This window comes from Aethalodelphis obliquidens, unplaced genomic scaffold (genome assembly GCF_003676395.1).
Source record: "Aethalodelphis obliquidens isolate GAN/ISIS:26980383/991018 unplaced genomic scaffold, ASM367639v1 scaffold73, whole genome shotgun sequence".
NCBI lineage: Eukaryota > Metazoa > Chordata > Mammalia > Artiodactyla > Delphinidae > Aethalodelphis > Aethalodelphis obliquidens.
Genome location: NW_020838017.1, coordinates 3,316,198 through 3,338,004, shown reverse-complemented (window position 1 = coordinate 3,338,004; position 21,807 = coordinate 3,316,198). Strand labels below are relative to the sequence as shown.

The 21,807-nt window shown below is 39.3% G+C and overlaps 1 protein-coding gene across 11 annotated transcripts in view; it reads right to left on the bottom strand.

The window, feature by feature from the left end:
- The window catches only part of CSGALNACT2 (chondroitin sulfate N-acetylgalactosaminyltransferase 2), a 61,257-nt gene that overhangs the window by 11,079 nt on the left and 28,371 nt on the right, over positions 1–21,807 (bottom strand). For 5 of the 11 annotated variants that reach the window (XM_027091846.1, XM_027091849.1, XM_027091847.1 and 2 more), the window contains 4 exons: positions 21,570–21,748; positions 19,643–19,737; positions 9,100–9,181; positions 673–3,701 (listed from right to left, as the gene is read on the bottom strand). In XM_027091846.1, the coding sequence (XP_026947647.1) occupies positions 3,409–3,701; positions 9,100–9,181; positions 19,643–19,737; positions 21,570–21,748 (649 nt within the window). In that variant the 3' untranslated portion in view covers positions 673–3,408. Of the gene's footprint in view, positions 1–401; positions 3,702–9,099; positions 9,182–19,642; positions 19,738–21,569; positions 21,749–21,807 lie in introns of those variants that run through there. The other 6 variants (XR_003429767.1, XR_003429768.1, XM_027091850.1 and 3 more) reach the window with 5 other exon arrangements.

Here is a 21,807-nt window from a genome sequence, read left to right as displayed (position 1 = left end):
AAAATACAAACTACCTAGAAAAAAATCTAAAAAAATAATACACGAGAATCCACTGTGTGAAAAAGTATAAAACTTAATTGAAAGACAATAAAGACCAAAATAGATAATGTCATGTTCAAGGATCAGATAAAGATGTACATTTTCCCCAAAGTGACCTTATAGATTCAATGAGATTCTAATAAAAATTCACAAGTTTTCATTAAAGTTAACAAGCTTATTCTAAAACTTATATGAAAGTACAAAGGCTGCAAACAGCCATGACAATCTTCAAGAACAAGGTGAGCGGATTAATTCTCAGAAATTATCAACTCCTATAATGTTACAGTAATATTAGACTGTGATGTGATAACGTGGTGAGAGACAGCCTAATCTGCTGAACAGATGAGAGCTCAGGAGCAGACCTGTGTGTGTATGACATCTGATGGATGAGAGTGGTTTTGCAGATCTGTGGGCAAAATATGGACTTCATAGTAAGGCGACGCTGGAAAAAAGTGAAATGCAATCCTTACGTCACATAATACATAAAACCTCTTCCACTTTTATGACTGGGAAAAAGCAAAGCTACGTATGAGGTATTTAGAAGATAATACAGAACAATAGCTTTAGGATACCCTTCTCTATTATGAGGTCATAAATCAGTAATAAAAAGAAAACATAAAGGAAAAAGATTAATTGAACACATTAAAGTTAATTTTTATTCATCAAAAAGTACCATCAACAATGGGAAAAGACAAGCCACATCCTGGGAGAAGTTACTTGTAAACATTTAACCAACAAGAATTGGTACCCAGAATATGTGAAGAATTCCTATGAACTTATAATAATGGGCAAAAAGACTGGAAATGAAAATTATAATTACAATTCATGCCTAAAGCCCACTAGATTAGCAAGAATTAATAAGCCTGACAAAATTAAGTATTGCCAAGGATGCAAAGTGAATCTCTTACAGTGCTGGAGGTGGTCCACTTCGGAAAGTAAGTTGAACGTACACACAACCGATGACTTAGCATCATTACTCCTAGAGAAATTCTCACACACTCCTAAGAGACACGCACAGCAGTATTCATGACAACATTGCTTGTGATAGCAAAAGCAAATAAGCAAACAAAAAAAAAAATGATGAATGATCCAAATATCTATCAACAGTAGAATAATACTACAGTATTTTCATTCAGTGGAATACTAGTCAGTAATGAAAATGAATTAATTTTGAGATTAACATGAGTGAACCTCAAAAACAAAATACTGAAAGTTAGAGTATAATGAAATAATATGCATACAAATTCAAAACAGGCAAAATAGTCATTGGGTAGAGATACATACATAGTTGGGAAAACTGTGAAGAAAAATGAGTGAAAAACTATCACAAAAATCAGGATAGTGACTATTATGCAGAGAGTGAGGTGAGGGTATGTGATCGAGAAAGGGCACACAGAGACTTTTCACTGGTAATGTTCTATATCCTAATCTGAATAGCTGGTGCACTAGCGTTGGCTTTATTATTCTTTAAAGTACACATTTACATGTCATACACTTCTGTATTTATGATATTTTACAACAGAAAGAAACTAACTTATCACATTTTCATTTAACTTTCGGTAATAAAATACTTTATTGGTACCTTTTACTGTCAAAAACAGAGTAATGTTTCCATTGCTTAGCTTCCATCTTTAAATGAAAAGCTTTTTTTTTTTTTAAAAAAGGAAAAAAATCATTTGATTCTGTCAAAAAAACAGCTACAACTCACTTTTGTAAATAATTAGGTTCTCTCACTTTAAATACCTTAATTCACTGGTCTTCACAATAAATAACTGTATATAAAAGGAGAAAATGGCCTGAACAATTTTGCAGAGAACATTTTACACATCTTAAAAAACTAAGCCTAAATGCTACCCCAACTAAAAACTTGTAAGAATATTTAGTAAGAGTTATTATAAAATTGAATTCATGTAGCACCAAGAAATTTGGGATTTATAATATTTCAGATGATATGATTTACTGAGAAAGAAGAGTAATGATTTGTCTTCTATGAATTTTCAGGGGTTTCTATACAAATAGAAAGAATTCAATATAGGTCCCTTTTAAAAGCCAAAGGTTCAAAAATCTATGCATGCCTTTCACCATATCTCCAATTTGTGGATCTAGCAATTGACCATATGGTAAAAGATCCATGTGTGATAAATAACACAGTACAGTCATATCTGAATATAATTTCTTACTCATCTTGTCTCCTTAATATAATTTACACCTCAATTAAAACATCATTCTATCTGCAAGTTATATATTTCTCTAAAATATTCTGTAATTCAGATTTCCATTTAGACAAACTTCCCCTCCTCCCCTTTTCTCAAATCAGTATGATCTTATGGTATACCTTATTAAATTGTTTGGTTTTTCTTCCTTCAGTGAAACTCCTCCTCAACTCAAAGTATTATAATAACACAGATGTAGCTTAATTAACATATTAGAAAAAAAGGATAATACATACATATGGATCCATGCTAAATAAGACAATACAAAGCCAAAAACACACGACACCATGCTATGTTCATCTATTCTGAACCACCACAAGAAGGCCCTGATAGGGCCCTGGCTCATGTAAACTGATGTCCCAGACACCCCTAGTGTCCTACACTCCAGCATAATTAACTGTTCTGTTAAAGACGTTTCCATGTTCATTTCTGTTTGTTCAAAACAGTCTACAGCAACTTTGACTCCTAATCCTGAACATGATGCTAAATTTGTAACACATTATATTTTTAATCAAGCCACAGATTATAACCTTAGTATTTTCTACAATTACCCATTTGTTTAAAAACAGACATTGAGGGGGCTAGGCAACAACACAAAGTTGAGGGATTTTTGTCTCTGCCTTCTCTTGATTAGTTGGGGATTTTAGATGTGTCATTTAATTATTCTCTGCTTCAGTGAAAAAGGATCCTTTAAGCAACTGCCCAAAGATCTTAATTTAAAACCAAGTAGGTTGACTCAGTGGTCGGTAGGTGAAGAGCCCTTACCCACACACTCCATCCATAACACTCCGTCCTCTCTTTGGGAACAGGATGCTCCCGACCCACCTTCAGCACAACACATTCCATCCCTCAGCCCAGACGCAACCAGGATACACATCAGAACATGAAGCCGGGTAAAATTAACTCAAAGCTACTCTTAGAACAAATACCAGATTTTGATTTGTCAATGATTCCATAGTGAAGTATACTCACAAAACAGAGACTTTGCATTGCAAAACTTGCTTTTTCTTCTCACACTAAGTTAAATTGCTAAAGTAATGTCAGCAAGAACACAAAAGATAAGCATGTCTTCTCTGAAAGAGGCACTGCATCTGGAATTGGAATTAAGGCTAAATAGTGCTGGTTTGTGGTTCAGACTAATGTGTCACTGATGACATTAACCAACAGATTCGCTATTTGTCCTGTATGCCTGTTTGTGAAGATGCGTCTCTATTTCCTCCCTGAAGACCAGCATTCCCAGGTGCGAGTGAGAGGCCTCGTTCATGGCTTTGGACTGGATGCACATGCGGTACTGCTCGGGTGTCAACTCATCAGCACAGCGTTTCTCGTGCCAGAGGTGGAAAAGACCAGGAACCGGAGTCCGAATCACAATCAAGTCACCATGTAAGTATTTTCGATAAAGATGAACATCTTCTCCACCCCAACCTTTTACTTCCATATCAAATCCACCTGCAGGATCAAAACTCACACTGTTAAATAACTGCCTGGCAGCCAGAGCACAGTCAAACCTGATAAACATTTAAACATTCTGCTTCAAATGAGATGGCACGGTATAATCCAAAGACACCCGAAGTAGAGGACTGACATCCTGGTTTAGAAATCCAGTTACCAGCTGACGTCTAGAAGCTCACAATCTGTTGTTGCGAGTATCAAAATGAGATCAAACATTTGAGAATACTTTGTAAACTTCAGAGTTCTATAGAAAACCTCTAGAAAGTCAAATAAAGGAGAAGGAAACATAAATCGCCCACAATATCACCACCATTAATGTTTTATTATGTTTTCTTTCTATCCTTTGAGATCCAAGTTCTTCTGGGTCACAGAAAACTTTCCAGAGGGGAAAACAGAAGAAATGGCCAAGGTGGACACATAAAGTTGAGAATGGGCACACAGATGATTTAAAGCCATGGAAGTGGGTGAAATTACTAGAGTTTACAGGGAAAACAGGGCCCAGGTCTAAATGCTAAGAAATGTCAATATCTAGAGGGTAAACAGGCAGAGAAAGACAAGTCAGCAAAAGAGACTGAGAGGCGGCCCCAGAAGAAGGAGAAAATTCTGGAGAATGTGCTATCACAGTAGTGAAGTGAGGAAAGCATCCTGAGAAAGAAATGGTCAAGTGTGTGCTGCTCAATTAAGAACTTAAAGAGAATCAAGTAGACCTGGCAATGTAAATGTCACTTAGAGCCTTACTTAGAGCAAGGGAGATAGAGTTCACACTATTTTCAAATTGGTTTAAGCTGAACTAACTTTAAAGAAGCATGGAGAATACAAACTATTTTGAGTTTTTTGAAAAGCTAGAAAAGATTCTTAAAATTGGAGAAAAAAATTAATTCTTTAATTAAAAGCTAGGTTTCCAAATTATGTCTCTTGTCAAATAATTCTATGTCACTTAATTTCACTCTCATAGGATGACAATAATCCTGAGATCTCTGAAAAATATTACTTTAAATAGTCACAGCTTTACTAAATGCTATGTCTGATTATATCTTGGCTTTTCTTCCTTGTAGATACGAATAAGCTCCTCAAATATTGGAGATGGTATAAAAATAAACAGAGGACTTCCGGTTTCTGGTCCAGCATGTACAGACCTTAGAAGTCATCACTCCATCCTGACAACAAGTAAAAAGTTGAACAAACTGAAAACTCAACAACTCCTTTCAGATCCCTTGGAGAAATAAAGTCACAGGGCAAACTGTGAAGACACAGATAGGTGGGTAAGACAGAATCACAGCTATTAGGGAAGAAATGGACTAGTAGAAATCTCCAGGGGAACCAGTACTGGGGTAGGAAAATCTGAACTGTAATTGATGAATTGCTAGAGGCTCAGTGGAAAAGTCTAAGAGTTGAAAATTCCAGAGAGGCCTGCACACTTTTCTGAGTTTTACCTCTAGGTCTACCAGGTTCTCACAGTGAAGACTGGAGAAAAATCCCCTAGCGCTTTCAGAAGGAGGGGGAAAGTAACCATTCTGAAATATGCCAGGGCATTTTGTTCTTCTTAATAAGGCCTGTGTTTAGGAAAAACTATTTTACCAGAGTCTAACCTATCTGGGGGAAGGGATATACCCAACTCCAGCCCACTCTAGCCATCCTGTCCCACTTAAGATTGGGGGCTGTGTCTGTGAAACGATTGTGAAGTTCATGGTCCAGGCTCACTAAAGATGGACTGAGACCTTATCATAGGACTACAGAATTCTTCCTCTTCTCCCACACCTTACCATCACTAAAGGCCTAGTTACTGCAGCTTCCTTTACCCAGTACATCATGTTCAGCTATGAGGAAAAAAATTAGGCAAACTAAAAATCAAAAAACAGTTTGAAGTGAGACAGGCTGGGACCCGGGACCCTTTGCTGCAGTGCTGCAGTGCTTACACCTGGACACACCTCTTCTCGAAGCAACAAAATACAAAGAAACCGTATGGGACGAAAAATAACTGCATGAATGCGCAGTTGGGGCAAATTATGGATAGAAAGATACAAAAGATCGAAAAACCCAACTGCCACTTCTAAAGAGCCTGGAGCAAAAACTGGGTGTCAGGAGCAAAAGCAGGGAACTGCGCACGCCCCCTGCACTCAACCCCACCAAGGGGTGGGCAGACCATCTAAGCCACCCCTCTGCTCCGACCCCTGGACACATGCCTACCCCCACCCCGTATAAGGAACAAGCTCGCCCTGCCTCAGCGAGTGAGCAAGCAAGGGAACCTGTCGTTTGTTCTCACTCCCCGGCTGCTGCAGCAGGGGCCCCAATAAAGCCTTGCATGAATTTCTTGTCCGGCCTCTAGTCAACTTCTATTGATTGGGGAAGGCTAAGAACCCTGGTCAGTATCAGAGAGAAAGAGCAAACATCAGAACCAGACTCAGATATGGCAGGGATGCTGGAACTAAAGGACTGTGAATTTAAAATGACTATAATTAATATGCTAAGTGCTCTAATGGAAAAAGCAGACAACATGCAAGAACAGGTGGTTAATGTAAGCAGAGAGATAGAGATCCTAAGAAAGAATCACAAAGAAATGCTAAAGATAAAAAGCAATGTAACAGAAATGAAGAATACCTTTGAGGGGCTCACTAGTAGACTGGACTTGGCTGAGGAAAGAATCTCTGAACTTGAGAACAGGTGAATAGAGACTTCTAAGACTGAAAAGCAAAGAGAAACAAGACTGGGGGCGGGGGGTGGGGAAGGGAAGAAAAGAAAACACAGAACAGAATATCCAAGAACTATGGGACAACTACAAAAGGTGTAACATATGCATAATGGGAATACCAGAAGGACAGGAAAGAGGGACAAGAACAGAAGCTCCAAATGAAAGAGGCTAAACTGCAAACAAGTGCTGCTGAGAGGGCAGGGGCTCCCTTTCTCACCCAGCCCACATTCATAGGGTAGAGGCTCTCCAAGAGGGAGTAGTCCCTTCTGCTGCCACCTAATGTCCTGCTCATAAAGCAGGGGTGTCCCTCTGAGAGAAGTGTGCCACTATCTCCACCCCCAGGTCTGGAGCAGAGGCTCAGGGGAAGCAGCAGTCCATAAGAACAAATGCTCCAGAGCTTTTCCCAAAGGAACTGACTTTATTTAAAAGAGAATGTGCAGAAGTTCAGGCCTAAGGGGGCTCTTGAAAATACTGGAGATTTGGTGGTAAACAATTAAGAGGAGGCTGGTAGCCCCATTAGAACAAGCTAAAATGTAGGCCAGCCAGTTTACCAGAACGAGGCAGGCAAAGAGACAGCTAAGGCAGGGAGACATCAGGCCATGTGCACAGCCCTCCTTGGGTCCAAGCAAACCTCAAAAACTTGCCCCAAAAACTACCCTGCAAAAGGGTTCGATTTAATTGGTTCAGACTACGGAGCAATTTATGTCCCAGAGCACTGTCAAATCAGAGCAAATTAGTGCAGCCTAATAGGTAGGAGTGGCATCAACAGGCATGGAAAGAGACAGTCAAAGAGAGCCCCGCTAAATCCAACGTCATCCCAGGATGGCTGTGCATCATGCCCTGATGAGAGACATGAGAAGCTTCATATTGTTGGGAGGCAGAGGGTAGGGAGACAGAATTCACTAAAATAGTAAAGCCAAGTCAATTAATAAATGAATAAGCAAAGTCAAAACAAAATACAAGCCCTGGAGGCAGGGGGAGTCAATATCTAGAATCAACACAAAATATTATCTAAAACGTCCAGTTTTCAAAAAAGTATTGAAAGAATACTGAAAAGTGTGACCCGTATACCAAAAGAAAAGCCCGCAACAGAAACTGCCTGTGAGAGCGCCCGGATGTCAGTTTTAGCAGATTTCAAAACAACCATTATAAATATGTTCGAAGAATTAAAAGAAATCATGCTTAAAGAAGTAACAAAGTAAGATGACAACGTCTCATCAAGAAGAGAATATTAATAAAGAGATAGAAATGAGATTCTAGAGTTAAAAAGCACAATAACTCAAATGAAAAATTCACTAGAGCAGCTCAACAGTAGATCTGAACTAACAAAAGAAGAATCAGTGAACCTGAAGATAGATCAATTGAGATTATGCAATACAAAGAGGAAAAGAATGAAGAAAAATGAACAGTCTCAGAGAAATGTGGGACACCATTAAGTGCTCCAACATGTATCTAATAGAAATACAAGGAAAAAACAATGAGAAAGGAGCAGTGAGAAATAACAGAGGTCAGAAGGCAGTGATGTATCCTTACTATTTTATTAAGCAAGAAATCAGGGAAAAAGGTATTAGTCTCACGTAATAGTCTTTTTTATTACTATTTGCTGATTTTCCATCATTTGTTACAGAGATAAAAAGACAAGGTGGAGGACTTCCCTGCTGGCACAGTGGTTAAGAATCCACCTGCCAATGCAGGGGACATGGGTTCAAGCCCTGATCAAGATCCCACATGCCGTGGAGCAACTAAGCCCGTGTGCCTCAACTACTGAGCCCGTGTGCTGCAACTACTGAAGCCTGCACGTCTAGAGCCCGTGCTCTGCAACAAGAGAATCCACCACAATGAGAAGCCTGTGCACCGCAACGAAGAGTAGCCCCTCCTCGCTGCAACTAGAGAAAGCCCACGCACAGCAACGAGGACCCAACATGGCCAAAAAAAAAAAAAAAAAAGACAAGGTATAGGAATTTCCAAAACAAATGGCTGATTATAAAAATGAAGGTACGATGGACCTAAAAAATACACAAAATATATTCTATTAAAAAATATATATACCATGTATTCTAACACGCTGTGGAAAGGTAGTCCCTGAATGAATCAGGAGACATGGAATGAATGAATCAGGTTTCAGCCTGCTTCCTTAAACTAAGCTCTGATACTTTAATTTTTGCTGGGTGAGACTAAAGGTACAGTGGGGCAGGTAGCTTAGATGAGATCCTTCATGGTTAGCTTTGGTTTAGGAGAGTGGATAACTAAGCCAGTGATTCCAAGTTCCCCACTCCAACTTCAACGAGAGCTAGAAAGATTCGGTGTTTTCCCATTTGTTTTAAATACTAGGATTTTGCATTATGTTCAAGAAATCCGTGGTTTCCTCTCCAAGTAAAAAATATGAAAGCTCTTGGACTAGATAACCCAACATTATTTCTAGCTGTAACAATTCATGAGTACACCACCAAAGCCAGGTACAGATCTTTTGTAAGGGTACTCGAAACAACTGCAAATATGGGTATTTTATTTTATCATTATGACCTCATTTTTCTATTCAAAGACACTAATTATAAGCTCACTTTGCCTTTCATATTTCCAGACTCTTCAGCTAATCTCAGACATTCAAAATTTAATAGGAAAACATTTACATCTGAGACCTTTTAGAAAAATGCCATATTACAGTATATACCTAAAGTCCTATCCTTAAATGTAAGGTATACTTACCAATGGTCAGGAAATCTGATCGATACTGACAAGTCATTCCAAAGCCAAAATCTCGCCAAAAGCCAGAATCCTTTTTGTGAACCTTAAGTTTAAAAAACAAAATTCAATTTAATCCCTCAAAAACTAGAAGTAGTTTCAATCAACAATGAAACAAATTAAAATATTTTCCAAATAATACTTTTTCCTGGCATTTATGTGACTGATAATGGATCAGATGCCTTTATATTACTAAATCCTTACAAAACCAACAAAAATACAGTAATCCCCATGAGCATAGGATTCTTGCTACTTCTTTTTTGTTGTTTTGTTTTGTTTTATGAATTTTGTTTTACTTTTTTTATACAGCAGGTTCTTATTAGTTATCTATTTCATACAAATTAGTATGTGTATGTCAATCCTAATCTCCCAATTTATCCCACCACCACCGCCCCACCCCCTACCCTGCTGTCCCCACTTGGTGCCCATACTTTTGTTCTCTACTTTCAATTTAATTTGTTCAAACCTTGTAGAAGGTGCAAGCTGAGGTTACTAACAATCAAAGAATTTGATGCCTGACCTCAGGGGGCTTACATTCTGTTTAAGGAGGACACCAGTTGCACAAGCACATACCGTAATACACTGATCACTTCTACACAGTAGACCTTATTTGGTGCCTGGCCAGCATCCATTCCCCTACCGCTTTCCTAACTGTGTACAGTTTTGCTCTGGTACTTACCTGGCCCCATGCAGCCCGTGAGTTTCAGGGACGCTCCTTCCACTGGCAGCGTCAGACTAGGCCGTGAGCATGCTACACCAGTGAGACGGTCTCACCCTACTCACTTAGGAACTGATTAGGCATTAGACAAAGTTCAGGTCAACATGCTAAAACAGGAGGGCTACTGGGAACTTTGGAAAACAAAGCTCCCTCATTCTTCTGAGAGCTACTAGAAAAGACACTTGCTCTCTTTGGATGGTGTAGGGCAGGAGTAAGCAACTACCACCTGGCTTTGCAAATAACTGTATTGGAACAAAGTCACACTCATTTGTTTACAAATTGTCTATGGGTATTTTTGTGGTACAATGGCAGAGTTATTAAATAGTTGGAACAGGGACTGTATGGTCTGCAAAACCTAAAATATTTTCTATGTGGCTCTTTACAGAATAAGTGTGTCAACCCCTGGTGTAGGGTATAGATGAGAAGTTTGGAACTGCTGCAGTCCTTTCCCACCATGAGGGAAACCAGTTTTAAAATGGAGCAGTCACCACTGAAGTCCAAGCAGAGAAAGAAAAAGAAAATCAGAGCTTTGATGACACTGTACCTGCAGAATGAAGTAAAAGTTGAAGCTTGATAAACCTCCTTTTAAAATTCATACATTCAACAAGTGTTTAATCTGTTGGACTTGGTTTTGGGAGCTGGGACCCAGCAGGGAACAGAGGTGACAAAATCCCTGCTACCACAGAGCCTCCGTTTTGATGGGAAAATAACCAATAAATAAATATAGGTCTCAGGTGGTGACACATGCTGGAAAGAAAGATGCCGTAGGCTAAAAAGAGAGCAAGACAGAAAGCCTATTTTAGATATAATGGCCACAAAAGGCCTCTTTGAGGAGGTAACGTTTGAGCAGGGACCCTACTGAAATCAGGGAGTGGGCTATGCAAATATGTGGAGATCATTCCAGAAGCATGTACAATGGCTCTGAGGGAGGAGCTCACTTGGAGTGTTTGAGAAACAGTAAAGAAACAACTGTGGCAATAGCTCAGAAAACAAGGGCAAGAAGAATGAGGCCCCAGGTCAAGAAACAGCTATTACATTTTCCAAACATAAGTGGCAATGATCTAGAAGAGGCAAAATGTTAGGACAGGAGAGAGTGAAGAATGGCTGAGGGGCGCCCTTGTTTAGGCATGAGGGATGAGCTCCATGTAGTTCACTACAAAAGGACGAGCTGGCCTTAGGAAGGAATGTGGCAGTTCCCCCACTGGGACTGGAGAGGCTGAGAATGGGATACAGAGCCAGTGAGGCCGATGGATCTCATGACAGGAGAATAAGGAAGTGAACATCCGACTGCTTCTCTTTTCTAAATGAAACACATACGTGGAGAGTGAGGAGTGGTGAGGGCTGCTGGGAGGCGTGAGAAGGATAGTGTGGCGGGCTTGGAGGACAAAGAGTGGGTGGACTAGGGTAAGGCACAGGATTTCAGGGCAGTCTGGGACTCCTGAGGCCTGTGGTCACCTTTAAAGCTATGCTGTGTAGTGGGACTGTGTGTCTCTCACTCTCCACATTCTGCTGCTCTGGGGCCAGGTTGACAGAGTTGTCCTTAACCAGGTTAGGGTTCTAAGAGAAAACACTGGAAGGAGTGAGGGATGAAGGAGGTGAGTGTATGGCAAAAAAGAGGCTGTGGATAACAGCTGACCATGGAATCTGAGTTGGGTAAGGAGGGAAATGAGGATATGGATGTGAGGAGGGTGACAGAGAGGAGAGAGACAGGCACCTCACCCAACCTGCAGCATTCTGAGACAGCTTCCTCCAAGAAATGAAGTTAGAGCTGGGATCTGAGAGATAAGTAGGAGTTAGTTAAGTGAAAGATGTGCTGGGAGAAAGTTCCAGGCAAAGGAACAGTTTACGCAAAGGCCTGTGATGGAAGAGAGCACTGTGGGTGAAAGATGGTGGGACTAAACACTGGGGTCAGAAGTAGAGGTGCCCATAAATGTGGAGCAGGGCTCAGGAAACTTTTATAGAGAACTGGACAGTAAATATTTTAGGCTCTGCAGAACATAGAATCTCCGTCTCAACTACTCAACTCTGTCACTGTAGTGTGAAAGCAGTCATTAACAAGTAAATAATCAAATGAACATGTTGTGTTCCAAAAAACTTTAAGGCCACTGAAATTTGAATTTCATATAATTTTCATGTGCCATGAAATATTATCCTTTTAAAAATACTTTTCAACCATTCTTAACTCATGGGCCATTCAAAACTAGGCAGCAGGCCAGATCTGGCCTGCAGGCCACAGACTGCTGACCCCTGGCCTAGAGGGATCAGCAGGGCCACATCAGAGAGAACTACGTGTGCCTGGTCACATGGTTTGGGCTTTATCCTAATGGTAATGGGGGTTCTCTGAAGAGTAGGAGCAAAAGGAGTAATGTGATCAGATGATGTTTTTGGAAGATCATTCTGGATGATAAGGGAGAAGAGATAAGGAGAGAGAAGAGGTAAGAAGGCAAGAATGGAGTCAGTGAGGCTGGTTAAGAGGCAACAGTTATAATCTGGGGATAAGAGGTTGGTGGTATAGACTGTCATGGTATGTCCAGAAAGAAAAAAAATTTGATGGATGTAGAAAAGATTTAGGACACAGAATTGACAGAAGTCAGCAAGTGACTCAATGGGCAGGAGCAGGGGATGAGACGGAAGGATCATCCAAGGATGACAGCAGACTGTTGTCCTGACAATGGGTATGTGACGGTACATCCCCCACAAGAGCAGGAGCACGGGGCTGGGGGCGGGGGAGGACCAGCCCAGAGATGGATGATGTGGAGCTAGGTTCTGCACACAATGAATTTCAGTGATCTGTAGGGCAACCACAGACTGGAAATTCTTGCAGATAGCAGGAATATAGGAATATACAGGTCTGTAGAGGAGGCAGCTTTTGAGAAGAGTGGGACAGTCTGAAAAAGCTGCTGTGCAGAATGGGAGAACCACTCTGGAAAACAGAATGAACCAGGCAGTACTGAGGACTTGGCTCAAGTAGGAGCTAATAAATGAAATACAAATTTTCCTTTAACATTTGGTGGGGGGCGGAAGGCTTCTTCCTGAGGGCAGGACTTTTTGTTAATTTTGCTCGCTATTAATTTTGCTCACTGCTATATCCCTAGTACCTAGAACAATGCAAGGCACAGGATAGGCTTTCAATAAATACTTGTTAAATGAATAAATAAATTTATAGAGGCATAAGTTTTGTGGCAAAACCAAGAGTGGGCTCTAATATTCTTATCTCCTTTGTCAAAAATATATAATATATATAATCCTGGTGCAAAGTATTAAAACATCCACTCTGACATTTCTACCCCAGGCCAATTCTGATTTTATAAATATTATGACTTCATTTATAACTTTAGTTTCTTTAAAAATTCTTCAAATATTATCAGACTTGGGGAAAAGAGTCATTGGTTTTGTTTGATTTTTAAATCAGCACATTTTCACTGAGGAAAAGTAGAAGGAAACTCATATTGTCTACAATCCCTGATTGTTAATATTTTATTGCATTTTACTCTTTCTCCTAAGCATGTGGGAGATGCAGCGATCCACACATAACCTACATCTCCAGCCCTCAGCTGCTCACAGACGGCAGGTCCACGAATCCCCCTGGCAACTTGGCATTTTCCCTTGGATGTCTGATAACCAACACACACCTACCATGCTCAAATTGAAGTCCTGATCTCTCCTCTTGCCACTCCTGTCTTTCCCTCACTCTCCACATCTAATCTACCAGCAAGCTCTGTCAGTTCTGTTTCTAAATCATAGCCAAACCTTTCTCCACAATCACCATCCTCACCCAAGCCACAGCACCGCCCCTGGTCTACTGCAAAAGCCTAACTGGCTACTTGCAGCTAGAGCCACACACAATCCATTCTCCAAAGAACCAAAACTCCCAAGGTTTTCTATCACACTTACATAAAATTCAAACCCCTTACAGGGGTATAGCAAGCTCTACATGACCTGGCCCAGCTCTGTGCCCGCTCGCCCCCTGTGCTCCAGCCACCTTAGGAAATCTACTAGCTGTCTTTCTGCCTGGCACTGCCTTCCCCAGTCACTGTGTAGCAGGTTCCTTCCTTTCATTCGGAAGCCCCTCCAACAGCCCCATCTCAGAGAGGCCTTTCTGACCCAACGCAACACAGATACCACCTAATCACTCTTCACAACGCAGCCTGTTTTAATGATCTGCATGGTATGTGTTAATTGATTTTATTTTCTGTCTTTTCCTACCAGACTAAAGATTCTTGTGAACAACAATCACGTCTGTATGGTTCTACGTGCTGGGGTTACAGTGGTGAATAATGGCTGGCACAGAATGGACGTTCACTATTTGATGAATTAATATAACAGAGTGGAGACTATGTGGAGACTATGGAGCCACACTGCCCGGGCTCCTGGCCCCATCCTGGCCAGCTGTGCATTAGGGGAGGGGCACTCATCCATGCACAGCTGTCTCCTCATCTGTAAAACAGGGGTAATAATAGCACCCACCTCAAAGGTTGTTACAGGATTAAATGAGTTAACGTGTATAAAAAACAGCACAGTACCTTGCACAAACAAAAGGGTACATAAAAACACTAGCTATTATAGCATTAAAATATCTAAAATATATATACACCATTTACCATTTTTTAACTTCACATTTACCTCTACATTTACACTGTTGTATTTATTTCCATTTCATGAACACTTTCCTCTTGACACACAACATTCACCACAGTATATACTATAATTCAATTTATCATTTTATTATTAGAGTTTTGCTTGCTTTCAATCTTGTCAATATTATGCATATTGCTACTCTACACCTCTGATTATTTCCTCAGGAGAGACTCCTGGGAGTGGAAATTATTGGATCAGAGGGATGAACCTGTTTGAAAACTCCTGACCCAGAAAGCTCACCTGCATTCCCACACCACTGGCAGGGACGGAGGAGCCCCTACCCCACCAGACTCACTCACATGGCTGTTTTTCAAAACAGCGATTTCACAGCAGAAGAAAAGTATCGCACTGCTGTTTTAATGCATCCTTAGTAAGAATGACTATTTAAATATGTTTACTGTGAATTATTATCAAATGCCTTTTAACTATTTTTTTCCTATTTGGTGTATTTCCTATTTACTTCTAATACAACTTTAAACATTATGGAGAGCAAACTTTTGTCTTATGCTTTTTAAGTGAGAACAATGAAGCTTAGAAAGGTTAAATAAATTGCAATGGCTACAAACTGGTGAAACTACAACTTGAAATGGAAGTACTTAAACTTATTTTTCTATACAACATCTTAGAATGAATCCACTTTCAAATCATTCTTCACCCACATCCTCCCAAACCAGACAAGAAAATTCGCTCTTCACCCTCATAGGCTGAGTCCATTTTGCACTTCTGGTTTGTTTTTCCAAGTAAAATTTTTTATAAATAAACTTTTTATTTTGAAATAATTTCAAATTTACAGAAAAGTTGCCACATAGTAAAGAGTTCCCATATACTTCTCTTGTAGCTTTAGCTTCCCCTAAGTGTTCTTATCTTACACCGTTGTGGTACATTTGTCCAAACTAAGAAACCAACAATGGTACATTACTATTAACTAACTGCAGACTTTATTTGGATTCCACCAGTTTTTCCTTTAATGTCCTTTTTTCTGTTCTAGGATCCAGTCCAGGCGACCACATTGCATTTGGTGTTATGTCTCCTTAGTCTCCTGAGAAATTGTGACATTTTCTCAGTCTTGTTTTTGATGATCTTGACAGTTTTGAGGAGTAATGGTCAGGTATTTTATAGGATGTCCCTCAATTTGGGTTTGTCTGAAGTTTTTCTCATAATTAGGCTGGGGTTACAGGTTTTTGGAAGAAAGACCACAGGGGTGAAGTGCCTTTCTTGTTACATCATATGAGGGGGTACATGACAACACTAGTAATGTTAACCTTCATTACTTGGTTTAAGGTGGTGTCTGCCAGGTTTCTCTGTTGAAACCTACTAGTTTTTCTTTTTTCATACTTGTTTCTTTGGAAGTGAGTCACCTAGCTCCACCTTCTGGAAAAGGGAGTATCTACAAGTTATTTAGAATTTGGTAGGGAAGATCTGTCTCTTTTCCCCCTAATCTAATCAACCTATCAATCTATCCAGTTCATTCATTATTATTACTTATTTACTCACTCACAAATTTATTTATATCAGTATGGACTCATGGATATTTATTTTATTCTAGTGTTATAATCCAGTACTAGGTTATTTATTTTGTTGATCAAATTGTTCCAGCTTTGCCACTGGGAGCCCTTTCAGGCTCTTGTGTCCCTCTGACATACCCTCATCCTTTTGTTGTTTGAATATCTCCTTACTTTCTAGAGCTACAAGATGCTCCAGGCTCCTCTATTTCCTGTCCCAGCACTAAGATCTGGGAGCTGGGTATGCCTTTTACTCTAAAGATGTCACTGCTTCTGGGTCTCTTGGGACAGAGTCAGGTCATACATGTATGTATACCATGTATATACCCTTTGACTTTTTAATCCTAAATTGCTGTTAACTTCTTTTTTATTATGTGTTTCATCAACAACTATTTAAAGAAACTAAAGTTTTACTAGGTTCTTGCTGTTGTTGACCACTTTTTAAAAATAATTTATTTTAAATAAAAATTTTTTGGTTGCATTTAAATAAAATTTTTTGGCTGCATTGGGTCTTTGTGGCTGCTCAGAGGCTTTTCTCTAGTTGTGGCAAGCAGGGGCTACCCTTTGTTGTGGTGCGCAGGCTTCTCCACTGCGGTGGCTTCTCTTGTTGGGGAGCACGGGCTCTAGGTGCATGGGCTTCAGTAGTTGTGGCACTCAGGCTCAGTAGTTGTGGCTCACGGGCTCTAGAGCACAGGCTCAGTAGTTGTGGTGCACGGGCTTGGCTCTGCAGCATGTGGGATCTTCCTGGACCAGGGCTCGAACCTGTATCCTCTGCATTGGCAGGTGGATTCTTAACCACTGCGCCAGCAGGGAAGCCCCTGACCACTGTTTTATTCTCAGGTCTTCCTCTTTCAATGTGCTCATTCTCATTCTGCTGAATTAGAAAAGGTCTGTGAGAAATAACCTCTGAGCTCTTCAGTGTTCAAAAATGTCTATTTTGCCCTCAAATAAGTCAAATATGGATTCTATAATCGAAGTTATTTTTCTTCAGAATTTTCAAGGTATCATTTTATTATCTTCTAATACCAATATTATCATGAAGGCCGCGAGTGCCAACCTATTATTCCTTGGTAGACAAGCTAGGTTTTGCTATTTTTGGCGTCTCTGGAAACTATTAGGATTGTCCCTTGACTTCTGTTCTCAAATGCCAGAAGACTTATCTTTTCTTAGTTCTTTGAAGTTTTCTTCTATTTTCTCCCCTCTCTATTCTCTTTTCTTTCTCTTCTGGAACTCCTATTAAACAATCTGGGAGCTTCTGAATTGATTTCCCACATTTCAATTTTTCTCTCACATTGTCTCTTGGCCTGTCTGCCAGTTTATAAACTATTTCAACTGTGACCATCTGCTATTCAGCCCATTTACTGAGTTTTATATTTTCACAATTTCCAAGTTCTGACTCTATTTTTAGCAACAGTTTTACAAAATCAACATTTTCTCTAATTTCCTTAAACATATATTTAAAGTTGTTTTCTACCTGTATTCATATTCTCATATGTTAATTTTTCTATTTATTAAAATTTGGTGCCTCTTTCATTGTGTTAGCTTCCCTCAAATGTTTGGCTAGCTGTGGTTAGCTGCCACTCATTTTTGTTTCAAAAATCATTGTTCAAACACCCCTGGTTCTTAGCTATGATTACAGGGGTCTATCTCCAGCAATAGTGAAGGAGGGGCTAAATGTGGTCTTGGGCAAAATGTGCCAATGACGGCTCACCTCTGGAGTCTGGGGCTCCCTATCCACCCTACAACTCAGTATTCCTAGGACCCTACCCTGCCTTTCTAGCTCCAGGGACCACACACACTGCCTCAGCCTGTAGGTCAGTGCCTGTGATGCCTGCTGTTCAGCACAACTTCCAGAGAAGCACAGATACTCTACCACTCCCTGTCTTCTATGAGCTCAGAGGATGCAAGGCAGCCCCATCTTCAGTGTTGTCCTGAATATGTTCCAGACTGTTCTCTCCTCCATTAATCAACCCTATGACAACTATTGTCATCTTACAGAAATTTCTCAAAATTTAGATCTAATGGCACTTCTCTCATTCTCCAATACGAATATGCCTTTTTATTTTTAATAATTCACTTCTACAAAGGATTTACGGTGTCAGATAGGGCAGATGTAGATGCTCAGTTTGCCACTTTGACCCCATTTGTATCTATATTCCTAAGTAATACTGGCCTACAGATAAGGTAGAAGTGTGTGTGTGTGTGTGTGTGTGTGTGTGTGTTTATGTACACATGCTTTGCTAGGGGTTGATATGAAGATAATGCTGGCCTCTTAAAATGTATTAAGTAGATCATATGGCACTAATATTATCTGTTCTTTGAAAGTTTGGAAAAACTCACCAGTGAAACATATCTACGTATCTGCAGGTTAAATGTTTGATAACTGTTCTAATATTTTAAATTGCTCTTCATCTCTTCAGAGCTTCCATCTCTTTTATTTATAAAATACTAACATGAGCTTTTATAAAATATTAACATGAGGGACTTCCCTGGTGGCCCAGTGGTTAAGACTCCATGCTTCCAATGGAGGGGGTGTGGGTTTGATCCCTGGTCAGGGAACTAAGATCCCGCATGCTGTGCAGTGCAGCCAAAAATAAAATAAAAGTACAAAAAAAAAAAAATTTACATGAATTTAGTTCATTCTAATATTTTATAAACTCTCAAATCTTTCCTTTTATTTAGAATTTTAAAAACTTACTATATGAAATAGATTTCTCTTAATGTTTTCTTATTCTAATTTTGTACGTTGTTGTTTTCTATTTTACCCTGAATCTGCCCACTTTATGATTACATTTTTTCTGCACATAAAGAATAAGCTCCTATATTTGTCAATCTATTATTTTTGGTTCATTAATTTCCACCTTTATCTTTATTTCTTTCCTGGAGTTACTTTTCACTTTTTAAACATGTTAAATTGTCTTCTTAGTTCATTTGTTTCCTTTTTGTTCTTAATGTTAACAATAAAAGATTAGGCTAAATGCAATATAGTATCCTGGACTGGATCCTGAAACAGAAAGAGGAGGTGTAGTAGAAAAACTGGTGAAATCCTAATAAAATCTATAGTGTAGTTAGCAGTAACTTACCAATGTTAATTTCTTAATTTTGACAAATGAACCATGGCTATGTAAGATGTAAACAATAGGGGAAACTGGGTGAAGTACAGGAACTCTCTATACTATCTTTCCAACTTTTCTGTAAATCTAAATTATTCCACGTTTATTTAAATTTTTTTCAAAACTTTTGTAACTTTGTCAATAACTGTAAGTTCTGATATATGGCATTCCCATTCCAAGACTAAGTAATTTCCCATAGTATATTATTCCTTCTTATTTATTTAGTAGTTTTAATTTCCAGTTAGTAAGGTTTCTAAAATTAAAATTTATTTTTAGTATTACTAAAAATAAGTTGGTAGAAATGACCGTACAGTTTTCACAATCTAGAACCTGAATTTTTCTCTGTAGCCTAAACTTTTCTGCCCACCCCCCAACCCCCTGCCAGAATCACACTTTATGGAGGGGGTACACTATGAAAGTGTGGTCATAGTAACTACAGTTTTTAATTGAAACTATGTTTTCTGTTTGTGAAACAAACATAAAGGAACCAGGCAAGGATCTCTGAGACTTTTCATAACCGATAGTAAGAGTCTTACCAGCTGCTGTTCCACAGGTGGGGGCACATCCAGATTTGCATAAACAATGGCAGGGTTGTAAAGACTAAACACCACAGGGTAAAACACCTTCTTACCTATAAATTAAAATATGTTTACATCACAAAAAGAAGTAATAAAATAAAGCATTGATCTTTATTGCAGTAAAGTCTTTACTACGACTTCGTTAAAGTGTTTCTTTGTTACATATGATGATCTTATTTTATTAATACTGTATTTTATCAATGTTCAGGTTACTGAAACCTCATGTTGATGAACATGATGATGATTTTATAACATATCAGTAAGTTTGGCTATGAAACTATAACCTTGCAAAAGAACAGAGAAAAAAAGACTAAAGGGTGCTTTATTCCCTTTTGACATGTTTATTCCCTTTGACTCTGGGGCGATGCACAAAAGCATTCTCTCACCTGTTCTGAGGTGAACCATTTATTAATCATTACGTCATCGAATTAGCAGTAACAGATGTAGGTTAACCTCTGACAATCACCAAGAAACTTAGAAACTTCTGTTAAACTCACCCTTCAAAATGAATCATAAAAACAGTGAATCCAAAGGATATTGTATAATGGATACATAAATAATAATTAGAATATAGAATTGCAGACAGATCTAAACAAGATTTGGAAAACTTGGGAAGATTGAGTTAAAAATACATGATGTGGGGTTCCCTGGTGGCGCAGTGGTTGCGAGTCCGCCTGCCGATGCAGGGGACACGGGTTCGTGCCCCGGTCCGGGAAGATCCCACATGCCGCGGAGCGGCTGGGCCTGTGAGCCATGGCCGCTGAGCCTGCGCGTCCGGAGCCTGTGCTCCACAATGGGAGAGGCCACAACAGTGAGAGGCCCGCATACCGGAAAAAAAAAAAAAAAAAAACCCACAAAAAATACATGATGTAATAGCCCCCTCAAAAGGCCTTGTCATTAGCATTCAGATTGTTAGCACTGAAGGGACCCTTTAAGGCTAACTAACTAGCCCATCTCCTCTCAACAGAGATCCCCTTGCTGAGACTGGCCTCAATCAGACGTGATAATATGTAGCACTCAGAAATTGTCAAGGACCCTGTAAGTAATGTGGCAGTCTTTTTATTACAAGATCCCCAGCAGATGTTCATCTCATCTTCATTAAAACCCACTTAGGGAAGGGGAGCTCAATTTCCCAGAGGCAAATCTATTTCTTTTACATTAAGGAAATAATGTAAAATATATATAAAATATATATTTTTGCCTGGTAAAAAAAAAAGGTAAATCTAACCCTCATTTATCCACTTGACTCTCAGGGAGTTCCTGACAACCATCCCTAACCAAATTGATTAATAAGAAGATAATAATTTGTACGATATGAGTAGTTCTATATAAAAAAACATTTACTATGAGATTTTTTTAATATAGAAAACTTCCTTTTCACATTTAAAATAATATTTGATATATAAAAATGTCATTTGCTCTTAACATTTTCAAAAAATATGTACAACATAAAACAAAGTATAGTAATCATCCCAAAATGCACAGTCCGAAGACCAAGCACCATCTTTATCTAGACCTCTGCATGAGTGCATGCCTGCATTTGTGTTGGCACCACCTGCCTGAGGTAGAGTGCTTCTGAATCTCACACATCACACTATCACTTTGCTCTTTTTTGATGGGTGCTACTTCCTCCTTGTCAATTTCAAGATTTATTTCTTTGCATTTGTTTATTTGAATCCAAATGTATACAGTGGAATCTGGCCATAACAGAACAAGGGGTATGAACTTCTTCAGAGGGGCAAATTTTCACTTTTCTACTTAATATTCCAGCTAAATTACACCAAATATAACCTTTAAAAAACATAATTAACTTGATTCAAAATATGGGATGTGCTGACATTGTTCTAAATTCTACACTCAACCCACCTACTAACATTTTACCCACCTGGCTCAGCATTTAACCGGCAGCTGTTAAGGAATTCAGCTGAGAAATATATATCAACATCGCAGAAAAACATCAAGACCTCTCCCTTGTCCCAAGCTCGGGCACCCACATTTAGTCCTCGTCCACGATTAAATTCTTCATTCAATGAGACCAAGGTGTAATTGTGAAAATTAGACTCACTATGAGGAAAGCACATACAACAAATGGTAAGCCCCACTTAAAGCTGACTCTCTTAACG